Source organism: Myodes glareolus, chromosome 22 (genome assembly GCF_982192425.1).
Source record: "Myodes glareolus chromosome 22, mMyoGla1.1, whole genome shotgun sequence".
NCBI lineage: Eukaryota > Metazoa > Chordata > Mammalia > Rodentia > Cricetidae > Myodes > Myodes glareolus.
In genome coordinates this window covers 20178704-20206355 of record NC_142047.1, presented here as the reverse complement: position 1 = coordinate 20206355, position 27652 = coordinate 20178704, and the positions used below count along the sequence as shown (strand labels likewise).

The 27652-nt window shown below is 37.1% G+C and overlaps 1 protein-coding gene across 12 annotated transcripts in view; it reads right to left on the bottom strand.

Moving 5' to 3' along the window:
* Positions 1-817: 817 nt before the first annotated feature.
* Positions 818-27652, bottom strand: part of Chd9 (chromodomain helicase DNA binding protein 9) — a 213960-nt gene continuing 187125 nt past the window's right edge. For 9 of the 12 annotated variants that reach the window (XM_087900364.1, XM_087900366.1, XM_087900365.1 and 6 more), the window contains 10 exons: positions 24476-24678; positions 19426-20316; positions 18513-18673; positions 17280-17552; positions 16281-16449; positions 13231-13370; positions 12575-12769; positions 9687-9815; positions 6720-6824; positions 818-4230 (listed from right to left, as the gene is read on the bottom strand). In XM_087900364.1, coding sequence (XP_087756490.1) covers positions 3361-4230; positions 6720-6824; positions 9687-9815; positions 12575-12769; positions 13231-13370; positions 16281-16449; positions 17280-17552; positions 18513-18673; positions 19426-20316; positions 24476-24678 — 3136 coding nt within the window. In that variant the 3' untranslated portion in view covers positions 818-3360. The remainder of the gene's footprint in view (positions 4231-6719; positions 6825-9686; positions 9816-12574; positions 12770-13230; positions 13371-16280; positions 16450-17279; positions 17553-18512; positions 18674-19425; positions 20317-24475; positions 24679-27652) is intronic. The other 3 variants (XM_087900368.1, XM_048426747.3, XM_087900367.1) reach the window with 2 other exon arrangements.

Genomic DNA, 27652 nt, shown 5'->3' with positions numbered 1-27652 from the left:
AGCTCTGCCTGCAGTCGTGGAGACTGCTCCTCAGGGCGAAAACTAGACAAAGTAGAGGAAGACCCCATTTTTATCTTCATAGTGAGAGAAGGTTTTGCTAAATGTTTCCAAACCACAGTGCCAAAAATGGCACTGAGTCAGAAAAAAAAGCTTATGGTCATGAGTTAATTACTGATTTCCAAAATGAACTCCTTTTAAGAGGTGAGGTGTGAGCCACGTGGTGGTGGCACCAGCACTCAGGAGACAGAGACAGGCATCTGGATCTCTGTGAGTTTGAGTTCTATAAAGTGAGTTTCAGGACAGCCAGAGCTACACAGAGAAACCCTGTTTCGGGGAGGGGGGAATAAAGAAAAAAGAAAAAAAAAGTGAGGTCTGTCTCTTTAGTCCTTTTGGAAGTTCTAGGGGTACAAGGGGAAGAAAAGGAAACACCATGTTTGGCATTAGGGTGGAGGTTACTCTCTAGACATGGGTTTTGACACTTAAGACTCTTAAAGAGCTACTTCCTTTTTACAGACATCAATATGAATGAACAATGAGTTGAAAATGAAAATCTGACAGTTAAGATGTTATTATAAATATAAATATAGAAAATTCAAAACCCTAGTACATCACTGAGCCCTGGGTTTGAGACAAGCCTGGGTGGCAAAGGCCTAATAAAAACAGACAACTATCAACATTCTAAGCATTTCTTCCAAAGTACACATTTCTTCTAAAGTGTTTTTGAAGATTTATAACTATTTTTTATAACTAGAGTAAGACAAATTATATATAAAACTCAAGTGAAAAATTACTGTCATGTATGGAGGCTGACATCATGGATAGTCAAAGAATATGTTTAATAAAAAATAATTAAACTTCCATTTGCTCTATAGAACATCATAGAAAGTAATTTAATAAATTACAAATGACTTTTTAAGACGTTTGCTCAACTACAGAAAGCAAATTTAGACTACACAAAACACAACTGGTAAATATTGCAAATGTCCAAAAGAAAAATTGGACTAAGACTTGAACCATGAAACCTGAAACAACGGCTAAAATACAAGGCAACACCAGCTCTAAGTCTTTCAGTAACTACCGACACATACTGGGATATCCTTTCCACTGCAGCGTTAGTACTGATGTCATTCCGGCGACTCTTCTTACCCTTACCTTTACCTCTCCGTATCTGCATGCTTTTCTTAGCTGACACCTGAACAACTTTCCCCCAAGCCATCTACAAAGAAATGTCTTGAAACCCAAGAGAATGTTTAAAGTTAACATTAGCCTTAATGCTTTGAAAATGGTAACTGTCTTATTATATATAGAAAGAGAATCACTAGGATGTTACCCAAATTTATTAGTCCATAATTAGGAAAATACTTTATCTCATAGATTTTGCTATAAATTAGATTTCAATGACAAGATCTAAGTTCTTTTAACCTCATTTTTTTCCTTTTAATTGGGAAAAACAGGAATAAAGACCATATGGGTAGACCTAGAGGAAGGAGGGGATACGGGTGGTGCTGAAACACTCCACTGGCAAACCAAGGTAACTGTCTGGAAAACTTTGGCTATCTCACAGGTGTGTTCTAGTTAAACAAAAGTGCAATACTGCAAAGGGAACACACTAAGTATGTGTCATTTTCATGACGAGGAATTACTACCCACTGCTCCTGGATGGGCATTACAGTGACTATTGCTAAGACATTGCATAAAGAACTATCAATTCAAGGTACTATTTTGAGAAAATACAAAAAATTAATAATACAATCCCAATGGAACTTATATAAATTTGGTAAATACATATAACATTGTCTAATAATGGGTTACGTTTTTACATACAGAAACATAATTTACTGGTAAAGGTCTTGGGAAACCCAGTACAATCACTTAGTCCATGACAAACAACAGTTCTATTAAAACACACTGGAAGTTAATTTTCCTATAGGAGAGAACTGGGGCACTCCTCTGAAATTTACGACCTTGCAAACTTTACCATGATTTATTGAGACACCAGGAAATGCTAAGCCTTACTCTCCTTAGAATGTCTAAGTAGGTTCTAATTGTTTCTGATGTGTATAAAGGTAAACCTTGGACCTCTACCGTGTCAGAATGATAGCAGCTTTAGCAGGAGAAATGATATCACAAATCAAATAACAGACAAATTGTACATGATAAAGGATTGTAAGAAACAGAACAGAAGCCTTGGACTTCATAGATATAGTTTGTACATCATTTTGAGATCAGTCAAAGTGCATCTTCAAAGAGGGCGGCTCAGCATTTACTATGAACTGACGGCCCAACACTGACTCTGGGTAACATGCTGTCTTCTTACTCCTAGGAACTCAATTAAGTCAAACTATCTGCATATTACTTGACTACTATTACCTGTTATTTCGGAATATTTCCAGGACATAAGACACAAACAGAAACCTATACAAATAAAGCAAACAAACACTTTCTTCTACGTGAAGGGCACTGTTGAAAGTTCTCAGTGGTGTTCATGAGTTTGCCTTTCTGAACCCTGGAAACAAGACATTATTCATCTGAGACATAATTATTTGCAATAGGAGGCCAAACTTCAAAAAGTTTTAATGTATGTATACAGGGTGCCAAAGCCATATGACACAAGATTATTTTATGACTTCATTTTTACTGGTTTTTGAGTTAGGCGCAGTAAAATGCAAGTCATGTTCCTTGCCAGATTGACATGATATATAGGATGTGTTTAAAAACCCCTGAAAACAAGTACAGAATTAGAAACGAATGTAAACTTCCTAAACTAACTCAGCTGAGGTAACAGGTAGCCAGATAAATTGGCTGATTGGGAAACTTATTTCTTCTTTAAAACATACTTGTACCTGAATTGGAAACATCAGCAGTGCATCACAACACTAGAGCGTTTTCATGTAATTAAAGCAATGGATGGTGATGTGGAGTCTACAGCTTTCATGACATTCATTAGCTGCCCAAATTATTGCTGAGTTTTGATCTGTAAATTATAGGTGTCAAGGAGGCTGTAAAACTATATTCAAATTAAATCAGTAATATGCATAAAGTATTCTGTGTTCACTGCAAATATATTAAATATACAACTCTTATTGAGCATCATTTCCATAAAATTAACCCCCAACAAAATTATAATGCCTTTTGTTGTAACTTTATACGTGTATGTATCTGATAGTACATCCGAGTTCAGAAACTTATGGATCTTAAGAAATAAGACATGCAAAACGTCTCTGAAAGCAGTTTGCACTTCTAAACAAATAACTGAAATGCTCTGTCAGTAAGTTATTGATGCACTCAACACCGGGGTATTTACAGTTAGTAATTAAAGAAAAGGGAAAATCAGTTTAGGATGAAGTGCAGAGTCCCCGATCAATCTTCATTGCTTGAGTCTGAATCCTCAGATGATGATGATGTGCTATCAGACCCGGAAGAAGCTTTCTCTGAACCCTCATCTGTGCTGTTTTCATTGAGAGGACTAGGCTCAGTTCCTCCCTTCTCTTCCTGATCTCTAACTCTGGAATCTTCTTCCTTTATTTCTACTGACTTAGATGAACCTAAGTCACTATTTTTGTTTTTCTGTACATCAAAAGTATTGGACTGAGACAAGGTTGGAATATGAAGATTAAGGCCTGGAGTGAGCAGCATCCCTGGGTAAAGTATGTTAGACAACAACAGTGGGTTAAGAGCTACGGGCTTGGCAGCTGCAGCTGGACTCAACGCAGCCGTGGAGGAAGTTGAAGGAGAACCCGACACACAGCTTTCTCCTCCATTCTCTGAACTTTGGCTCTCTGTCCTTTCTTTTTTTCCTTCTAGCTCCTTAGAGTCATTTCCTTTTTTTTCTTCGGCCTCAGATTCTGCATTCTTTGACAGGAGTCCTCCCATGCCTAGCAGATTTGGTAATCCAGCCATCCCTGACAGTAGCATGGGGAACATAGCAGCCATGTTCTTAGTTTCTCCTCCAGAAGAAAGGCCAGCAGGCATGCCCATTAACCCTGCAGTCACTTGGAGTGACTGCAGGTTTTGTAGATTTTGTTGTAAGGCCTGAAGAGCTGTGAGATCCACACCTGGAAGCAATCCATTGGCCAACAAAGGATTGCCTGGCACACTGCTGGCAGGAGCTGCTGCTGCTGCTGCAGCCTTGGCAATTCCACTTTTAGGCCTTCTCCCGCGTCTGCTTACTTCCTCTCTCACAACAGGACCAGTGAGAATACGTTCATACATACTTTCTGGAAGAAAACCCTGGAGAAAATACATAATTAATAACAGCTACATGAAGATAAAATCAGCTTATCAAATAACCTATTAAGAGGTAGCTATTCATAAACTTACTCTATATTGATATGAAATAATTATGAAAGATTTAACTTATTTAACTTGTGGCTTCAACCAGCTAACCCTCAGCCCCCATTTTTTAAAAAATCATAATGAAAGAGGTATTTGGTTTTCTTTATACTGTAAAGCTTATGTTTGTAGGATAGAAAATGTAAGAACCAAAGAAATATTATCAAGCACATTTTTATATCCCTTTCTTGGGCTACATCACCACTTGCTCAGATCCTTCTGATTATGGAAAGCAACACAGGAAGGACAGGGGAAAGAAACAAAAGGTTGAGGTTAAATTGAGATGCTTCAAATCAATCTTGACGGGTCACTTTGGGACTAAGGTAAACACAGCCAAGACACAAAAGTTATACTCAAAAGGGGAAAGGCATTATTATTCATTATCATCTGGATACCATGGGGACGTTGATGCCTGGGTAAACATCTGTCACTTGGAAATGTTTATGATAAGTAGGAGGTTTCATGAATTTATATTATATTCAAAAGAGTGCATTCTATATTTGGTATATAATCATATTGGTGATGTGGAGTTAAAAAAAAAAGGAATTAAGATGAGGGCTTAACACTTGACTGAGAACAGCAGTGGTACCTGCTGATAGAAAGTGATCAAGAGCAGGATAAATGGTCATCTGTACTACTTTGGTGAAATTCTCCTATGACTTTCTAGGATATAAAACTCTTCGAAGTTTTATTTTATAACTTCCGCAACAGCACTGTCCAATAGAAATGTAATACAAGTGACATACATAGTTAAAATTTTCTAGTGACCACATGAATTTTAGTAATATAGGCTAATGAAATAAAACATAAATATTTTTTACTGCATTGTATATTGTATACAAATTGAGATGTATTATATTTTTTTCTAAACTAAGCCTCCAACTTCCCCAAAAGTGTGAATTTTAAACCAAGCACACCTGAGCCATGTGCTTAGTGGTCAATCTGTGGTGATGCAGATGTAGACAGTAGTTTAAGCAGAAATCTAATGCGACTACTTTTTGTTTGGTTTTAATTGGTCAACTTCCTTTTCTCCTTAAAAGCATTTGGCTCATGGCAGAATGTACAATGACAAATACAAATAGAACAAAACCATGTTTTCCCCCCACTCAGCCACACCACTGCTAATGTTTAGAGTGTACAATGCATCATTTGCTTTCATACTTTTTATATGAAAAAATATAAATATAAATAAAAAATATAAATTTTTTTCATACTTTAACGACCATCCCTACCCCTTTCCAAAACTAAAACATAATTACCCTGAATTTAGTTTTATAGCTTGCCTTTTCCATTTGAACACCTATAGAAATAATACAGTTAGGCTTTAATAACCCAAGATCTTAAACTATAAAGGTACCTAATAATATATTTCCAATATTCCCTCTTTTTGTTTGTTTGGTATTTTGTTTGTTTGGTATTTTTGAGCTAGGGTTTCTCTGTATAGCCTTGGCTGTTCCTCACTCTGTAGACCAGGCTGGACCGAACTCAGAGATTTGCCTGCCCCTGCCTCCAGAGCACTGGGATTTAAGGCGTGAACCACCACCCATCCAGCTCAGATATTCTTCTCAGACAGGTTTTTTAAAAACACACAAAACTGTTTAATTAGGTTTTTAGCAACTTAGAAAACCAGTTTGTGAGGATTCATCCCAGTCATCAGAGAGAACTGGAGCTGAGGAACAGCTTTGATCTTTGGCAGAATCTGCCAGTCCTCGGCGCTGCTCTGTAATCTCATATCTGGACTATCTACAAAGATCCTGTTTATGATGAATATTATTATCTATAAATTTCTTTGCATACCTACTTGATTACTCTTTGTGACATTCTCCAAACAATATTTGCAATTAAAAAAGGGGGGGCATCTCTGGTTCTGCATTCTACTCTGTCATCAACTACTGAAAACTACTGTCACGTGTTTGCTGAGGGATAATGCTTTTGTACGTTGTAAAGATCTGTCACTCATATTGGTTTAATAAAAATGCTGATTGGCCAGTCCTGTAGCCAGGCAGGAAATATAGGCGGGGTGACCAGACTGAGAGAATTCTGGGAAGAGGAAAGACCAGATGCAGTTGTCACCCTAGAGCAGACGAAGCAAGATAAGAATGCTGCACTGATAAAGGCTCCAAGTCACGCGGCTAATTACAGACAAGAATTATGGGATAATTTAAGTTGTAAGAGCTAGCTGATACTCCTGAGCTAATAGGCTAAACAGTTTATGATTAATATAAGCCTCTGTGTGTTTCTTTGGGACTGAATGACTGTGGGACCAGGAGAAACAGAAACTTTCATTTACACATGTTCATGAAATTCTTATTCTGAAAAGAAAGTTTAATCCAAGACATAATCAAGTAGCTCTAATTTCTAAAATGGTGCATTTGTAAGATACTCACAGACTGTTTAACAACATCTCCCCATTCAGGTGCTACTCCATATTCTGAATTTTCTTTCAGGAATCTACATAAATCTTTCAAAGGGGGAGCAAATGCACCTCCAACCTGTAAACAAACAAACAGAGATAGTAAGGCAGCTAACACAATTAAGTATGGAATTATTTATTCGATTTCAGATATAGAATTTCTTTAAAACATGTATTTTTGAACAATCTTCAACAATTTGTATAATTACATAAGAAAGAATCACTCCAATCTAGGAAATACTATATAAACACACTAATTTTTGTCATCTGGTTATTTTTAACTGTCAGTTTGACAGACACAACCTAGAATTATTGCCAAAGAAAATCTCTATTGAAGTACTGCTTAGATCATACTGGCTCATGGGCATGTCCATGGAAGGCCTGTGTTGACTGCTAATTAATGTAGGAGGAAGCAGCCCACTGTAGGCGGCACCATTCCCTAGATAGGTGAGCGGCACTGTAGAAAACAATAAGCTGAGCAGGAGCCTCCACGGTAGTCATCAAGCAAGAACTGAAGCAGCAAAAGCATCCCATCATAAGTTCTGCTGTAGTTCACTGAGTATGAGTTCCTTGGTCAGGGATAGCTCTGTGGAATAGCAAGCACCCTGTCTTCACATTCTTGTTTGAGTTCCTGCCTTAACTTCAACTAATGATGAACCTATAAAGGGAAACTTCTTCTCTCAGTTGCTTTTGGTCACAGTACCTGTCACAGTAACAGGAACGAACTGAAATAGAAATGATGAAAATCTTAAATGTTTTAAGTGGAATATTTGAAGCAGAAAATGAAGAACTACTCTTCACGGTGCACTTGAAAGGCAAGACAGAGAGCCTCGTCTTCCTTAAAGTAAACCCTTTGGAGTCAGATTCCCTAGGTGCGGAAACTCAGGTAAATCAGGGAATTTCTTTGAGTCTCTTTTGTGATCTACAAAATGGGGTGGCAATAATATTTCCTTCAAAGTGTCTGATGAGGATAAAATGAGACGATTCAAGTGTCTTACAATATTATCTGCTTTAATAAGTCTATGTCAAATACTGGACTAAAAGCATTGCCTGTGTATTTTATTTGAGTTCTCAGAACACCTTTTTGAGATAGTATTTCTATTTTCAAAATGAAGGACCTGAGAATCAGAGAAGTTACAGTTAGCTTCAAAAACCCATCTAATAATGTAAAGAGTTAGGAGTCAAACCTCGGCCTTAGAACTCCATGCTTTTATTTATTCATTATGCATATTAACTAAATTATATACTATTAAATTGTAAATCTTTTATATGATAAATTCAAGATTTAAATCAACAGTATTTAGATCAATGACATTGACCTACCAATTTAATGTCTCTTTGCCATCTAAAAGGTATTTGAGCAGTTCCTTCTTCTTCTATACCCCCTTTAAAAACATATGCATTACATCTTTTTTTTCTTGAGTGGCACTGGGGACTGTGAAAGCTGCATATGCATTCTATCATTGGACTGGATACATTCCTAACTGATAGGATGTATATTCATTTACCATAGTCAGTATATCACCCATACCTATGACCATTCTCATCTAATGTTCCTTAGATTTTTTTAGTCTCTGTGATTTCTGTTGCACTTTGCTCTTTATTAAGCTTCTGGGTAAAGTGAATTTATAACCTGTAACTCAATCTCCAGAAGGCTAATGAAGAAAGAATACCCTGAGTTTGAGGACAACAAAGTGAGTTCTAGGTCGGCCTGAGCTACAGTATGAAACCCTGTTTTAAACAAAACAAAATATAACACAGCATAATATAACGTCCTCCCCTAAAATTAATTGGATCCTTAGAAATTCAACAACCAAACCCAATATCTTAGACAATAGAGATTCCTACAAATCAAGGGAAATGAATAGGATTCCAGAAAGTTTACAATCTGAATATTTAGAATATTTACTGCCAGAGACATGGCTGAACATAAAAAGGCGTTTGCTGCCCAGTCTGACAGCCACCCCCAGGACTTCCATGGTGGAAGGAGAGAACTGACAGGTGCATGCTGTTCTTTGACCTTTGTATACACCAGACACACACACATACACACACACACACACACACACACGTTTTAGTGTTAAACTTAACAAATGGAAAAAAAAACAACAAAAAACATCCCTTCTCCTTAAAACTGGCTAAGCTGAACAAGGGAGGTGAATGGGCACAGTACAGTGATACACATGTGTGAAAATGTCACTAGAAATAATTATTTGGTAGGCCTACCAAAGTTAATAACAATATCTGAACACAAAAAGAAAAGGCCTAAACATTAATAATTTGTGAATAGTCAGCACAAACTAAGCATAGAAGTTCCATTCACCTATAAAGTAAGTTTTGAAACATTTTATTTCCATCTTTCAGGAAATTATATAAAATGCCCACTTGACACTTGAGAGAACAATATTAACTTGAGCTATATGAAAAAATTACACTGATAAAGATACAGTAAATTTCTTATGATAATGTAATGATGTCACCTTTGAGTAGGTTCTCATTTTTTAGCATAAGATATTTAGGTTGTTACTTCAGTTATGCATGACGTACGGCTCTTCCTTGTAGAGGAAAGTAGCATTTGCTTCCTTCTCACCCCTTCCCCACCATACTGAATGTGGCTACAAAATCTGTGTACAGACAGGAACAAATGTTCCTCCTCGGGGGAACAAAATTATGTCCTGAAAAGAACCACTGCCTGAGATGTAATGTCCTTGTACACTGCACGACCATGCACAACACCGCTTGGCCAGATCTGTGGAATGGCTTACCTTCATCAATAATGCGGGATTTGATATTAGACCAAACAAAAATTATCATGCATGTTTTTTCCCACAAATGTGCTAGGTTCAACCCATCCTTTATATTGTTAGAAAAAAAATGCATAATGCAACAGGTTTCTTTAAATGTGAATCAGTGTGAGAGGCTTAACAAGAGACATAGCTACCTTTCTTGCATTCCTTCTGTTAATGAGCTGCACACGTTCCTCTCCAGTGAGACTGTTGACATCCAATTTATTTGGGTTTCGGCACCGATGCCTTTTCTGTTTGGGTCTCCCCTCATGAAGCTGAACTCTCTAAAACATACCAAGAAACACTTTGAAGCTTGTGCTCTGTTAAATACTATTCAGAATGATGCACGTGAGTTGACCAGGGAACTTAGCCCTACATGAGGTGAAAGCTCTTATTCTCTAGTCTGCTGAAAATTTTAACTTTAAATATTTTAATTAAGTTTTACATTTTTTTTCAGATTTTAAATTTGGAAATGTACTCAAGGCCACTATGATGATCACTATTATGGGTTCTACATAAAAGTATGATTTTTGCAGTGAGACTTTGCCAGCTCTTCCTTAAAGGCCATAGAAAACCTACAGGGTGACACCTGACACCTGGAGGGGTCACTGGTGCTAATGGAACAGTTTCCTCTGAAACAGCCTGTTATTATTTTCCATTACCTACATTTCATTTGATGAGTTTCTCATCTAGTAAATTTCAGGAGAAACTCCTTAGGCTTTCTCTGTGCTACGACTATTTATTTGTTTGTTTTTGAGGCAGGGTCTCATGTAGCCGAGGTTGACCCTGATCTCATTCTGAACCAAGGGTGTGCTTGAATTGGTAAACCTCTTGCCTCTGACTCCTACATTCTGAGAGAACAAGTGTATGCCACCAAGCCCTGCTACAGCAGTTCCTAATCTTGAGAGTACAGGTGTGTGCACTGCTACAGCAATTCATAATTTTGCTAGGGACTTTTATTTCTTTTAATCTCTTTTATTCTTCTTCTCATGTAACCCTCACGATAATAAAGGTATTTTTTATAGTACAAAATAAGACATAGAGAGGTTATTTTTTTTGAAGTCATTCAGTTATGAAGTAAAAAAGATAGATCAAAAAGCAGGCTGAGTGTAGTGGTACACGCTTTTAGTCTCAGCACTAGGAAGGCAAAGGCGGGCAGACATCTGTGAGTTCGAGGCTAGCCTAGTCTGTTCAGGACAGACAAAGCTATACAGAAAGACCCTATCTCAAAACAAAACAATAAATAAATAACAATAAAAATAAAAAAATCCAAGTAACTCAAATCCTTATATCTGGCAATAAAAATGAAAACTGCATTAAATTTGTCTCTTCAATTGTATACAAGGAAGGCTTTGATGTTTGGAACTATCCAATCAATCATAAAATTCCAAGAAATTAATTACTCAAACTCTTTGGCTGGGCCTAATAGTGTCAATTCAGCCTGAGCTTATTTTACAGTCATTCACCTTGTTCTCTGCCATACTCTGGACCCTCAGATCAGTCACTACTTTGTGAAAATGCCCAAGTGCACACAATCCTTTAGCGCTCTCCACTGTTATTCTGCAATGCCTGGAACACCTTCCTCTTATGCTAAAGGAGTCTTCTCATTTACTAGTCAACTTTCTTATTTTCTTCACATATTTTACCTGCCTAGGCAGTTAATTGTTCTAATCTTTCTGTTCATGGCACTTTGAGAAAACTTCGTCTCTATTACATTCTAAGGTCACCTTAGGAATATTTAACTACAGAAAAAGCTAATAAAAACTCATTTGTAATGATAAGAAAAGGTATGAAAACCCTTTGGAGCTTAGGCAGTATTACATTTTAGTTACTGAAATTATAACTAGTACTTAATAGTGTCACACAATATTGAATGTTGAATAAAAGAATGTTATTTTCTAACATGTTATGAATTCATAGGTTTCATAATTGCACTATCCATTTTCATAACCTGGTGTAGCTATAGTGAAAACTACTATTCACATAATTACTAAAGTATTTGATAATAAAATGGAAAGGAATTAAAGGGAAGATTGAGAATTTGTGGGAACTGTTGTACAAGTAGGGAAATGAAAGGCACCTGAAATACCAGACTAAGGCTTTCTGTTTTAGACTACTAGGTTGTTGCTTGGTTTTAAGACAGAAATAGTGGATTAAAATTTCTATTGTAAATATAAAGAACATTCTAAAGACTAGAGATATCTAGTTGCTTTATATGAAAAAAACAACAGAAGTAATTTTATTTTGTTAATAAAATAGTAATAATGACACTCCCTTTCACATTGCATATAAAGTTTTCAAAATTTAAATATTTTACAATCACAGATTAAAAGAATAAAGTGTGCTGGTGGTGCACGCCTTTAATCCCAGCATTTGGGAGGCAGAGGAAGGCGGATCTCTGTGAATTCGAGGCCAGCTTGGTCTACAAAGAGCATTCCATGCCAGCCAGGGCTGTTACACAGAGAAACCCTAGACTGTCTCGAAAAAACCTAAAAATAAAAGAAAATAAATAAATAAATAAATTTTAACAATATTACCTGAATAAGGTTATGCTAACTGAGATAATAGATGTAAAGTATTAAGTGTATTGGTAGGCAAACGCATTATTTCAACATTTACATTACTTTATATTTATTACTACTGTGAAATAAACTTGTTGAGAACAAAAGGTTAGAAGTTTTATACCACCACAGCCTTTACTGGGTATGACAAAGTGCTTTACATCAGAATTTGTTTGTTTGTTTGTTTATTTATTTAAATAAGAAGAGCTTTGAACTTAAAATTCTTTTTGAGCACTGGTATTACAGGTGTGTGCCATCATATCTGACCTGAAGTGATTTTATAATTAAGCATTTATTAAAGGCAAAAAGGAAAGCAATACAAAATTCTATTTTGGGAAAGATGGTAATTATTTCTTTCTAATAATTTTCCTACACTTAGGCAAAACGCATATTTAGGACAAATGGATGATAATTTGTATTTCATTATTAAAGGTTTGATGAATCAAAGAAACAAAATATAACAAGATTTAAAATGTTCTTACTGGAATAAAAGCTCCCAAATCTTCCACATAACCTGGGTGCTCCTTAAGCCATCTGTCCAGGTCCTTTCTCTTCGGTGCATCATCTCCTGCAAGCCTTGTCCCATCTCTGAGATTAATAACTGGAACTGGACTTTCTGTATCAGGAATTCTCTGAGGCTGAGGATAGGAGAGTGCTGGATTTATCCCTGTGGAAATCTGTGAGGTGGTTAAAGCTAAAGTACTGCAGAGAAACATCAAATAATATTTTATTTCCCTGCTTTATTACTCTAATTCTGGTTCAGAGTAACTGTCACACACCCACCCCAGGCCATGTTATGCATTCCTGACTGCCCTGAAACTTACTATGGCGTGAAACTGACAGTGGTCTTCTCACTGTGCACACTGAATACTGGGCTCACACAAGTGCTCCACCATGCCCATATTCAACAGTCCTTCTTTTGTAAAGAAGAAAGCAGTGTCTAAATTCTGTCACGTCTTTTAAACTTAAAATTTTTATGGCTTCTTGTCATTATTAAATTCTATTAAGATTGAATTTGAAAGTATGGAAAGCTAATTTCCTTATTTATTTTATTAAAAAATATAAAACAGCAATTGTATACTTATTAGGACTGAATTTCAGACTTAAGGATAAATAATTTTAAAATAGTTTTACTTACATGATTAGGTGGCTTATTTCTGTTCAAAAAGAGGATGTCAACACCTTCTACATTTTTCCTCCTTCCTCGTCTTTTCTTCACTATAGGCTGGTTGTCTAATATCACTCCATTGGCACCAAGGGTTGACTGAATGGAAGTACCTAGTCAAATTAAAAATGCAAAATAGTAACTGAAAAGATAAATGGAACATTACAACTTTTCTAAATGTATATGAAGTTTGTTCTTTTATATCCCAAACTAAGAAGTTCTTGGATTAAAAGTATGCTAATTTCTCTTAGAAATTTTTAATCTAGATCCCTCACTCAGTAGCTCACACTAGCCTCCCAATCTCAATCCTCCTGGTTTTAGTCACCTGCATCCAGGGATTATGGGCATCCTTACCTGATTTGTAGTAAATGAACTCTTTAATGAACACTTTGTATGCTGTTTTACTTAATTCACCACAACAATGTGACATCTCTTTCTCCTCCCATTTCATTTTACAGACAATGAGAAGGCTCAAAAATATTAATGTTAAGTGACTTCCAAAAAGTCCAAGAAGGAAAACAGAAGCAGATTTCACATTTCCAATTATCAAAATGTATTATATAAAATACTGAGATAACTACATAGAACTAAAAATAATACTTCGAGACTTGAACATGGTTTTAATACAGTTTTAAAACTAATGTGATCATATATTATACATATCACTATCATTATATTCTTTAAAATTTCATTAATTTTAAATTATTTGTGTGTGTGTCTGTGTTTGTGTGTAGATGTATACATATAAGTGCAGGTCCCTGTTGAATTCAGAAGTGGGCAGGCACTGAAGCCCCCGGAGCTGAAGTTAAGGCATTTGTGGCTGCCTGATGTGGGTGCCTGAAACAAATCGTCTGCAAGAGCTTTGTGTACTCTTAACCACTGAGACATCCCTTTAGATGCTATATTTATATTTTTAATATAAAAAGTATTGATATAATACAAAAAGATACATATAATAATAATAACTACATAAAGCATATTTGCTATATAATATTTTATATATAATTACTATGCACTATGTATAGTATTACTCATTAAAGAATTACTCGGGTAAAGCTGGACAATCTTCAACTGCAATGCCATTGAAACCCTCACATGATCTAAGTACTAACAGTATCTTAGAGAGGAGCTTTCAGGGTAAGAGTGGGGACGGTAAACCCACGCAGGGTGAGCATGAGAATCCACAGCTGACCTCCATTTGTCCTCATGTTTTATTGAGGAAAAAAAGAGCTCCTCAACTACAAACTATCTCTGTAAAGAGCTCCTCAACTACAAACTATCACTGTAAAGCATATTTGGGAAACTTACACTCCATGGAACCTTCAATGTTCCCGCAGGGGTGAAGGAAGCATATGAGTATGCACGTGGTAGATATGGATACACATATGTGCATGTGTGTGTGGAGGCCAGAGATTGCCATGGGATGTCTCCCAATTGCTCCCCACTTTACTTAATGAGGCAGGGTCTCTCACTGAATCCAGAGGTCACTGATTTGTCTAGTGACTTTAGCTAGCCACCTTGCCCCAAAGAGCCCCTACTGGCTGGCTAACAAGCATGGGGATTAAGTGGCCTACCACACTTGCCTAGTCTTTATGAGGTGCCAGGGATCTTCACGCCAACCTTCAGGCTTATTATATGGCAAACACTTCATCCACCAAGTTATAGCCTCGGCCCTTCAACTGCAAGCCTGACAACTAGTCAACTAGTAACTAGAAAATTACACTGAATGGTTAATGAGTCCACAGGAGACAAAACTGGTGCCAGTAGCCCTAAGCTAGTCCATAGCTAGTCCATAGGTAGAAATAGCATCAGCTGAGAACAGCAATCAGTCCCAAACTGTAGGCGTCCCATACACTATGCTCACACACAGTAACAGTTTAGAAATGCTTCCAAGTATTATGTGGCAACCAGACTTAGTACCTACTAAAGTAGAGTCCTTAACCTTCTGAAATAAAGAAGGTATAAAGAAAATTCAACCCATTCATTTTCTTCAACTAAAACTAGTATTTCTGGGGCTAAGCATAGGTGATGAACACTGCTGAGACTCAACTGATCTTAAACATCATTCTTAATTCTTGACAATTAAAGAAGAACACAGGTAGAGGGAGGTCAAACAAGACAAAAACACTGTTGAGTGCATTTAAAATATTTTTAGTTATTCATTTTAACTTTACAGGTACATTGTTTTGCCTGTACATATGTATGTTAAACATTTGCATGTTTGGTGCCTATGGAGGTCAGAAGAGGGTGCAGGAATCCCCCTAGAACTGGAGCTATAGACAGTGTGAGCCAGGTCCTCTGTAAGAACAAGTGCTCTTAACTACTGAACCACCTCTCCAGTCCATCCAATGCATTCTTCATTGCTCAAAGAACATACAACACATGGCATAAATGATATATTTAGTAAATGTGTTGATGCAAGTTGCTACAAGGTTAGAAGAAATAAAAACTCAAGAGAAAAAAATATCAATATGGTAATTGTTTCCAAAATGCTTTGATTTGCCATGAAGACATAGGCAGAGTCTTCTACCAACAACCATTACCATGTGACTTAAAGCACTGTTGGAAGCACAAATATCCTGGCCTTACCAAATGCTACTCTAACTTTTATCTGTTAAAACCTATTTGAAAAAAACGGTATCTCCATCCAAATATGTAAACCTCTCAAACCAAACTGAACTGCTATGACTCAAAATGTCATGTTAAAGTTCCAATAAGGTTGGCTGGTGATGTAGTTCAGTGGTAAAGTGGCTAAGCATACATGAAATCCCAAGTTTGATCTCCAGTGAGTGCAAATGTGCACATACATACATACACACACACACACACACACACACACACACACACACACACACACACCATATATACATGTCCTAGTAATTAATAAGATTCAGTATTATGCTGATGAAAGGAGGTACCTAACACTAAAGAAAAAAGTAATTTTTATTTCAAAAGTATATAAAAAAGATCTGGAAATGACAAGGAATATTTTGTTAATAAAAAGTTACTATTTGCATATTTACCTGATGCTGGCATAGATTTTGGAAAATTAACAAGGCTCGCCTCTGAAGCACTCTGGAGCTCCCGAAGTCGAGTGAGGTACTGCTGCTGGCCCAGGGCACCATCTTCACCATCAAATGGTCTTTTCTGGGCAAACCCCTGCTTCTGAAATGTCAGCTTCAAACCACCCTCCTATTAAAACAAACAAGCAAACCAAAACAATTATTAAGACAGGAAATGTTAAGAAAAACCTTACTGTAGGATATCAAGAAAAATATTTTTTAGAAAGAGTGAAGGCAAAAATTCCTGATACACTACTGAGGTTTCTCTGTTTACAAACCAATACAAGAAAAACATTAATCTTTTCTATAATAAATATAAACCAAAGCTTTTCATGTGAGAAGCACATGATAATTTGTAACACTGTCAGTTTTAGACAGACATCTCTAGGTACATTATTCATGACAATTTTAGAGGACATCATCAACAAATACACATATATACATGTATGCATTTTTTTTTCTGTATGAAAAAAATGTCTTATGTGTGCCCTCTGGTTGCCCTGAATTTCTTCTTGCTCCTTTCTCAGTCTTTAGGGTGCTAGGGTTACATGTGTGTCCTCCACATTAAATCTCACCCATATTTTAGATATCAAATAATTAAGTTTCAAGGATCATATTAAAAGAAGCATTACTAATATTGGGGCACACTAAGTGTTTAAGAGGGAAAAGTACACTGGTACACCACATAAATATATAAAAAGACCAGAACAGAAATTGTCACAGGTTTTAAAGAAACATCTTGTTCAGCAGAACTGTATTCAGGAGAGAAACATATTTAATGAAAAGCCCTTTAATGGGATATTCAACTTGAAGAACCTAGATATCAGAAGAGAGACAATCCAAATACCATGGAACAAGTATGTGAAGGAAGGAAGAGTAAGAGCAGGCAGCCATCTGCAGGAAAAGCATGCTGCACACCGCAATCGCAACCAGGCCCTAGGGCAATAAAAATACACATACGTCTTTGATTTTCACTGTAAACTCCTTTTCGCGTACATGCTTCTTCACCTTTGACATCTGTGTTGACTGTTCATGCTCTTCTTTTACAGCAACGGCTGGGGGTGTAGGTACACTGGGCTCATTATATTCTGTAGCAGCTCCGGGGCTATCCAGCAGTTTTGTAGTATAGAAAGATGCCACCATGTTAGTATCATAACTTCTTCTAGCTGAAGGCCACTTCCCTTTCAGGACTGTTTGACAAATACTGTCCAAGCGGTTGATCATTACCCGATCCTAGAAAAGCAGGTAACATTGAGGCACACTTTCAGTAATTAGGTCAGACCTTTGGAAATCAAATAATCTAAGAGTTTTGATGACTTAAACTAGGTATAACACTGTGTGTAGTATGTACATATATATATAATACAATATATATATATGTATTCTCATATATTATAATTCTGTGAATTATTCAAGTAAAAATTCCCTTTGGTGAAATCAAAAGCATTATACCACAAAGATATTCCTACAACAAAGTCTGGCCTTGAACACACTAAATAACCCCAAATGACCCTGAACTTCTGATCCTCTCCTTTCCACCTTCTAATTGCTCGAATTATAGAAATATAATACAGATGTGTGCCACAGGGCCCAGCTAAACCCGAGTCTTTGCATGTTAGGCACATAATCTATTAGTGAAGCTACATCGGTAGCCCTCTTTTTTCTTTGTAACAACAAATATAATACAAGGATTCATTATTGAAAATGAAAAAGCAACTTAGAAATATAGAAAGAGAACAGAATCTTCCACTTCCCAGCCTCATTCCTAAAGGTGCCCTGTATTGATCCAGTCACATATGGGGATTACGGTAATTCATCACAGCTGCTTTTATCACTGAATGTACCTATTTTAAAACAAACCTTTTGGTAGTTTAAAAATACAAAAGGCATTCACAGTTTGTCATTCTAAATACTCCAAAGTTTCACTGAGAAGTATATACATATAACTCATTTAATAGGTAGTAATAATTTATACTTTTGATGCAAACGCCAATGTGTCATCATAAATTTACAATGACCAATTTTTTCATATAAGAGTATTTGCCATTAGGTCAGATGTGGTGGTGCACACCTTTAATTCCAGAATTCAGGAAGCAGAAGAAAAGAAAAGACAAAACAAAAGAATGTTTACTGATCAAAGCTATTCAGAAAAATTTTAAAACGACCTATGTCAACTATAAATTATTTGTTTACCTTTGGCCAATATGAGGCTGCCAGCATATAGCCACCTTGTAATAAGTAAGCAGACTCTGGTGTTCCATTGTTTGCCTGGAAACTATCCTGGGTCTCATCCTGGGTAGTGCTCAATGATGCAACACTTTCTTCATCATAGGCTTTCACATGAGGGGTACCTTCTAATGAAGACAATTATAATCATCTTTTAAAATCCACATAAAGCAATTTTATGCATACTTTTACAATCTTATGTCATTTCTTAAATATTCTACAATTTTCTAAATTGTGGAATATTTCTCTACAAGGAACCTGGACATGTTCCTTGTAGCAACCCTAAAAGTTATGCCTAGAGAACTGTGACAAGGGACTCAGCTCCAGTGGAAGATGAGACCATTTATGCTACAGTGGTTCCTGAAAAAGCTTCATGCTGACTTGGACCTTAACTGCTGGCCTGCTGCAAAGACACCCAAACAAAAGAACCACCTGGCAATACTTGGCTGAGAGAACATCCTTCTACTGACTGTAGATGCCAAGTACAACCTAGGATATTCTTGTTTGTCTTTTTAATCTAAGATTCCTGGTAGTAGCTATAAACATCCTTGATTTGTTTGTTAATAAACTTTTTCTTGGGAAAATTTTACGCAACCACAAAGAATGCAAGCGACTATGTAAGACTTCAAACTCCTCTGTCTATTTAGGAATGCTTTGAATACAGAACAGGAATTATGTAACTAACTCTAGTTTCCTCAATCATGCTTTCCTTTTTAAAAAAAAAAATTTAATTGATTTTATTGAGCTATCTCAATCATGCTTTTCTAAGAAACTTTATAAGCATAAACATTTAAGCTTACAACTTTATGCAGTCAGTTATTTAAATCAAGCTCTATACATTTTCATTTAAAAAACTCATAAAATAAAATTATGCATGTACCTCGCTTTTGGACTTCTTCTTCACTGTCACTTTCTTCGGATGATGATGAAGATGATGAGGAAGAGGAAGAGGAGGAAGATGAAGAGGATGCTGAAGAACAAGATGAGGATGAGGAAGAGCTAGAGCCTGACCGAGAGTGTGAGCAAGAGGAGGAAGAAGAGGAAGATCTGGAAGAACACGATGAGCGTTCAGAATCAGAGTCCGACTCAGAACTGGATTCGGATCCTCTTTTGTGGACTCTCTGTTTCTTAGAAGCTGGGTTTGGAGTTAGGGGTTCTGTTCGTGCTGCAACCATGCGTCTGTTTGTTTCACCTTTCCCACCAGATTTCTGGTCTCCAGTAGCCTGTGATAAAACACCGTTCTTTGGACTTACAGGCTCAGATTGAACTCGTGTCCTTGTTTCTACAGAAGACATAGATTCTTCTTCAGAAGACTGTGGCTCTTCCTTAAGGTTTTCATTTTTAGCTTTCATATCCTCTAGAAGAGTACCTTTAGCTTCTAGCAGCCTAGGCAAAGAGGTAAGAGGAGAAGCAGAAAGTGCTACTTGATATTGCTGCAAAAGAGGGGTGCAAGTTCTCGAATGAGCCACCTTACTCTGACTGTAGTTCCTTTGAGCTGCCATAAACGAGAGTTCAGGATCACGCAGAATATGATAGTCTGTCCGACTTACTCCATGTTTGGCAGCACCAATAAGCAAATCCCTATCATGAGGGCCACATTCCCACCAGATAGGTAAGTCTGGATTTGGATGACAAAGCTTCAAGCGTTCAAATAACTGTGGGTGTCGAAGGGCCTGTTCCCGTACTTTTCTTAGAAGTTCAATGCGATATAAAGTTCTAGAAGCACGCTCTTCTGTGATTGGTTGAATAAAAATATTTGGATCCACCAATTCTATATTGAAACAAGGATCAAAATACTAATTCAAAAATGTTTTATGAGTGATTTAACATAAGGTAACTTTAAAAATATATCTCTACACAATATCACTATAATTTCTAGAATTACAAATATGCAAAATGCTTTTTAAATTACAAAACTCATGAAACATAAGATATCTATATTTTTAAATGAGTAATACATAATTACTTCAGAAGTATATTATCATAAAGAAGAATTTGCTTTTAAAAAATTCTTGCATGGCAATGGTGATGTACACCTTTAATCCCTGGGAGGCATAGGCAGGGGGATCTCTGTGAGTTCGAGGCCTGGTCTACAGAACAAGTTCCAAGACAGCCAGGACTATTACACAGAGAAATCCTGTCTTGAAAAGCCAAAACCAAACAAAACCTCTAAGTTTATTTACAAATATAACTAGAATGGTTCATTGATACCCAATAAATAAATGTAAACTGGTATATCTCATAGTGTGTAATATAACTTAGGTTAGAAAGACATTTTTGTTTGTTTTTCTAAGACAGGGCCTTAAACTTACCAGATCCACCTGCCTTTCCCTCCAGCGTATGCCACCACGCCCAGGGACAAGGGGATTTTTAATGCGTGAGGGATACATCATCTATTAGCCAAACATAACACAAGTTACCAGGGACAGTGAGTTCAGCTTCAGCATTAGCTCACAGTACATTTGCTTTGATGAGGTCCTTTCTTTGTGAATCTGGTTAATGACTCTTGGAAATCACTTTTAAAATGTCTTATTACAAGAAGGCAGGGATCAACCTATAGGGCTACACAAAAACCCTGTCTTGAAAACTAAAAATAGATAGATAAATAGATAAATAGATAGATAGATAGATAGATAGATGGATGGATGGATGGATGGATGGATGGATGGATGGATGGATAGATTTGGGCAAATATAAAGTAGGTTATAGTTTATATCCTATAAATGAATTCAGATGAAGAAGCATTCTACCTTGCAGTTGGACTGCAGAGAAAAACCACTGCAGACAAGACTGACTATAGCAGGCACTAAAACCAATAGATCCATTTTGGGGGTTATTTATTTATACTTTATGTGTGAGAACTTTTTTGCCTGCACCATGTGTACAACCATGTGTGCAGCCATGTGTGTGCTTGCTTCCACAGGAGGCTGAAGCGACGGATTTCCATTGTTGACTGCTATGTGGGTGCTGGAAATCAAACCCAAGTCCTCTGCAAGAGCAGTCAGTGCTCTCAACCACTGAGTCAACTCTCCAGTCCACCAAACAGATTTTTGAAAGTCTGAGCAGAAACAGGGTTTGTGAGACTCCAAGTTATTGTTAATTACATGGGAAAAGATAAAGTAGGAAAACATCATAAACTACCTTGCCCAAACAATTCACATGAACACTGTTCTGACAGCACAACTCTCATGGCATTATTAAATATTATACAAAAGATACAACAAACTGGGCATGGTGACACACAGCTTTAATTGCAGCAGTGGGGAGGCAAAGGCAGGAGGATCTCTGAGATGGAGGCTGGCATGGTCTATATGTTGAGACCTTGCTTCAAGAAAATAGAAAAGAAAGTGATACAACATCATTTTGTGGTACTCTTGCCAAAATGAACATACTCAATCCAATCATATGAAAACTCAAATCCAAACAGAAGGAAATATGGCAAAATGACTGATGATACTTTCAAAGATATTAAGGCCCATAACGATGAGGAAAAATGAAGACACTCAAGCACCACATGGGTGTCCTAGAAAACAAATGTACATCAGTAGAGGCCCAGTGTGGTAGTGATGCCTATAATCCTAGTAATGGGAAAGTCAAGAAAAGTCTGGATTACAAGTCTATTTCCAAGTCAGCCAGCATATTTGAGAGACTAAACTGTATCTGTACTGAATGCCTGCAATTGGTTTTCTTTGTTATTATTTCCTGAACAACATAGAATAATAACTATTTATTTAGTACTTACATTGTGTTAGTCATAAAAGTAAAGCAGACTGAAACTACCCTGAATTTCCTGACACTGGGAAATTAAGATATCTGCTACATTATTTGGCAAACTGACAATAAATATGTTAGGAAATAAAAGTAAAAACAGAAACTGGATTTTCAGTTTTAGCAAGCTATTTGTGTTTTTACTGTGAAACAAACAACTACTGGACTTAACAGTTATTAATCATAATCAATAAAGAATGGAGGGCCGCGGACTGGAGAGATGGCTCAGTGGTTAAGAGCATTGCCTGCTCTTCCAAAGGTCCTGAGGTCAGTTCCCGCAACCACATGGTGGCTCACAACCATCTGTAATGAGGTCTGGTGCTCTCTTCTGGCCTGCAGACATACACACAGACAGAATAGTGTGTACATAATAAATAAATATTAAAAAAAAAGAATGGAGGGCTGGATAGGGTAGATACACACCTTTGATTCCAGCACCTGGGAGGCAGAGGCAGATGGGTTTCTGAGTTAAAAGGCTACAAAGTAAGCTCCAGGCCATCCGAGAGTACCCAGTGAGAGCCTGTCTCAAAACAAAACAAAACAAAACAACACACACACACACACACACACACACACACAGAGCAATGACAACAAAAACAGAGAGGTAGGTAAGAACAATCAGTGGGTAAGAGTGCTTGTTAACAAGCCTGATGACATGAATTTAATCCCAAAGAACATACTTGGTGGAGAAGAAAAGCAACTCCCACACATATGGGGCTCATATGAACACAACGAACACAGGAAAGAGCAGAAGGACTGCACTCGACATGGTATATGCGGAAAGAAGTGCTGACCAATGGCAACAAGTGCTTTCTCTGGGCCTTACAGGAGAGGGTCATCCCAGAAGAGCATCTTAGCTCAAGGGTCCGCTAGCTCACTTGCCATCTTCTTTAGATGATTCTACCAAAATTCTTTACAACATCTTAAAAATGGGGACTTAGTTGTCTGCAAGTTATTAGGTAAATAATCCATTTCAAAGATTTATAAGAGGGACTCAAAACATGCTATTTCTGTTTACATTAAAAGACCTATCCTTTAACTTTCCCCTTCTCCTTATTATAAAGCTATCGTTAAACACTTGTCATTTCTGCATTTCTAATTCATTTTGAGAATTTCATACAATGTCTTATGATCATACTCACTCAAAATTCTCCCAGAACTACACTTGTTTCCATACCCACTCAATTTTGTGTTCCTAAAGCCCGTAAAATACAGTTTGTACTGCCCTTATGCTCTTAGATCTGTGTGGCCAGTCACTGGTGTACGGAAGATCTATCAGGACTACACCCTTAAGGAAGTCAGGACCGCGAAGAATGCGTCCACCCACTGAGATGGTGGGGCTGATCTAATGGGAGCTCACCAAGGCCAGCTGGACTGGGACTTGTCCAGTGATCAAATCGGACTCTCTGAATGTGGCTGTCAATGAAGGCTGACTGAGAAGCCAAGGACAATGGCACTGGGTTTTCATTCTACTGCATGGACTGGCTTTGTGGCAGCCTGGTTTGTTTGGATGCTCACCTTCATAGACCTGGATGGAGGGGGGAGGACCTTGGACTTCCCACAGGGCAGGAAACCCTGACTGCTCTTAGGACTGGAGAGGGAGGGGGAGGGGAGAGAAGGAGGGGAAGGTAGGTAGGGAGGAGGTGGAAAATTTTAATAAATAAATTTTAAAAAATAATCATTCTATTAATCATAAAAAAACTCTATAAATTGTCCAAAGTTCCTTGGCTAGGAATGAGATGGCCTGCTCCCTCTCCATGTTGAGATTGTGTAGGTCTTAATGTGTTCCATCTGGGAAGCCTGTAAGAGCCAGAGGTAGTGGGTGACTACAAGGGAATAGTGCTTTTTGACACTATTTTTGTTTCTGTTTTTGTTTGACACAGGGCCTCTCTACATAGCCCTGGCTGACCTGGAATTTACGATGTAGACCATGCTAACCTTGAATTCAGAGATCCACCTGCCTTTGACTATCTAGTGCTAGGATTAAACAAGTTATTTTCTTAAAATTTGATGTGTATCTTGATTCTCATTTTATCAGTGTGGCAACAGGTTCAAGAACAATGGTCTTTCAGCATAATTTACAGTTCTAAGCACTTAGAAATTTCCAAATTTTGATAATTTTGTTTATTTGACTTATAGAAGGGAAAAAACCTTATACATACCTTCTTTGGAAGGAAGACGACAAACCCTCCGACACATGGACATGAACGCATACAAATACTTCTCCAAACTGTTATCAGTTTTCTTGTGTAGCCTAGCCATGGCTCTGAATTTTGTCCAGTCAAATTGCCCTCTGTCAGGGTCAAAAACTACTCCAAATGTAGACACAACTCTATAAAAGTCAGCTTCTTCTCTCCTTGTCCATCTATAGTGAACCAGATTAAGAAAAAAATACACGTCACTAAAATATTAATGGTGAAAATAATGACTGCAACACAGTCTTAAAACACTTGTAGTACCTAATACTTTACAATATAAAATTCAGATTTTAGCCTTCAAAATAATTTTAAATTTCTAGTTGACTCATCCATTCATAACTCTATTGATATATACTGGCTCTGTTCCTTCAGACATTGCTTCTACACATTAACTAAATGAGAAAACATGCATGGAATATAAAATTACATGACCTTATTAAATAAAATGACAAAGATACATCTGCAGTATGAAATACTATGTATTATTGTAAGAGTTATAGAAAGAAAGAATTTCCAGAGGACAAAGAAGAAAGAAGGCTCAGTTCAGACTTGAGCGATCAAGAAAAGCATCAATGTGCCAGCAAGATGGCTCAGTGGATAAAACAGTGATTGCTGACCTGAGTCTGATCCCTAGGGCACAGATGGCAGAAATAAAGAAGACACTCTTACAAGCTATTCTAAGGCCTACACACAAGTATGTATACACACATATACACACATCCCCACCCCCACACACATACCAATAAAATAATGTAAGAAGAACCATAAATGCATCACAGGTGAGTGGCACACTGGCGAGTAAGAGGGGACCAGGCTACAATTTGGGTGAAGGGTGAGGCACAGAAAAAGCCGAACAGGGAGTGTTCTGCACTTCACGTTGGAGGCTGATAAGTATTCCAGATTTATAACAATACAGTTTATATTGAGAACAGAGCAAAGATGAGCTGGGATCTAATTATAAAAACTCTAAATGCCTGGCTAAAAGTAATCTCTTTTCAGGCGAGTGTTTCTGACATTGAGAGAGGTCATGGATCTCGATACTACAGTATCTATTTGCACACTAGTTTCCTTGCTTAACTCTTGAATCATTGTGTTAAAGAAAACAATTGTAAAAGCTTCTGTAAAATGTTAATTTTTATCATAGTCATACATTAATGATCATAATACATCAACCTGAGTTCGATTCTCAGAACCCATGCAAAAAGTTACATTAAGAAGATTAATGTGGGGGAGCTGGAGAAATGACTCCAAAGTTAAGAGCACTTGCTCTTCCAGAGGACCTGGGTTTGGCTCCCAGCACCACATAGTAGTATACAATCATCTGAAATTTCAGTTCCAAGGGATCTGATGCCCCCTTCTGACCTCTCTGGACACCAGACACACACATGGCGAACATATATATATGCAGGCAAAGGACTTATACACATGTAAAAAATAGGTTAATATAACTATGATGTAAAATACAGCCTGAGGAACTACTGAGTCATGAATTATAGACTTGGGTGCAAGGAATATACTGGAAAATAAAGGGTATATTAAATATTAGTATTAATATCAATCCAGGACAGAAATAAGCAACAAAATGATAGTGATTATCATTACAAAAATTACAGCCTAGAACAAGATCCATAAGAGTATGTCACCACAGTTTCTTGTGTACTACTGCGGTAACGGCAGCTTACTTAGGTAAGTGCTCTATGTGCACAGAAAAGGAGAAAATGCTTCCATCTCTGCCCTTACGTCTAGTCTAGGCTAGTTCTGTGACAGTTTTGACCACAGGATGATGGCAGAATGTAACTGATGAGAACAGACTTTAAGAAATCTGCAACCTCTAAACCCAAGTCAACCAATATTTTATCATACACCTAGCCAACAGTCAGGGCATACATCACATTCTTCAAAGATGACTTTTATTTATAAGTATAATCATTGTTTAGTTTATAGGATACATTTGTGTGGGCAAATACAAGAAACAAAAATACGCATATGACTTTTGCTGAGGAGCTGTATACCACAGTAAAAAAGAAATCAAATTAGTATCTGGTGATAGAGAAATGGTTCTGCAAATTATAAATTTCTGTGCAAAAGGCTGTTTAAACAGTTACTAATACTTCAGTGTGTAAAAAGTGCTTGCTATTCAGCCAACTTTAGTTTCAATGCTCAGGAAGTGAGCAAACAGGCTACCTAAACTAGCCAAAAGGCAAGCTCTAGGTCCACGTGAGAAATACAAAAGGTCAGAAGCACCGAGAAAGACAGTCAACATGAACTGGCCTTTAGACACAAACATTTGTGCATGTACACAACAGTCACACACATGTGCAAAAAAAACAACGTTTTTTTATGAATCAGGGTCTCACTATGTTCTCCTGACTAACCTGGAACTCACTGTATAGATCAGGTTGGCCTCAAACTCACAGAAATCCACCTACTCTGCCTCCCAAGTACAGGGATTATAGGCGTGCACCACCACACCAGGCCAAAATTTTAACATTTTGACAAATGCTATCATAACCTAGAGAATTTCCAGGGTGAAGTTTTTAGTAAAAAGGCAGAAAATTTGAAATATGAGAACTAAAATTTTATTTAAAAGAAAATAGCCTAGCTGATCATTTCTAAGACAAATATTCGTTCTACCACCATATTTTCACCTTCCTCAAACACAAGTGTTTTTCCTTCTCTCTGAGTAAGAAAGCATGAATCAAGTATAATTGCACATTCATGGTGAAACAAAAGATCCTATTTTTCCAAGTGAGGGTGCATTTAGTTTTAAGGAAGCATATATGGGAAAAAAGGCTAAGAGAAGTGACCAAATATAAACAATAATTATGTATGTGTTTCTTTACAGTTTTCTGTATTTTTAATCATTAAAAAATTAATTATTATGTGTATGTGTGTGTGTGTATGTGTGTATGTGTGTAGGAGGAGGTGGAGGTCAGAAGGGAATCACCTGGAGATGGAGATTACAAGCTCACAGAGCTCCTAACCACTAAGCCTCATACAGCAACATTTTCTGTATTTTTAAAAATTATTTATTTTTTATTTTATGTGCATTGTTGTTTTGCCTGTAAGTATGTCTGTGTGAGGATGCTGGATTCCCTGGAAATGGAGTTACAGACAGTATGGAGCTGTTATGTGGGTGCT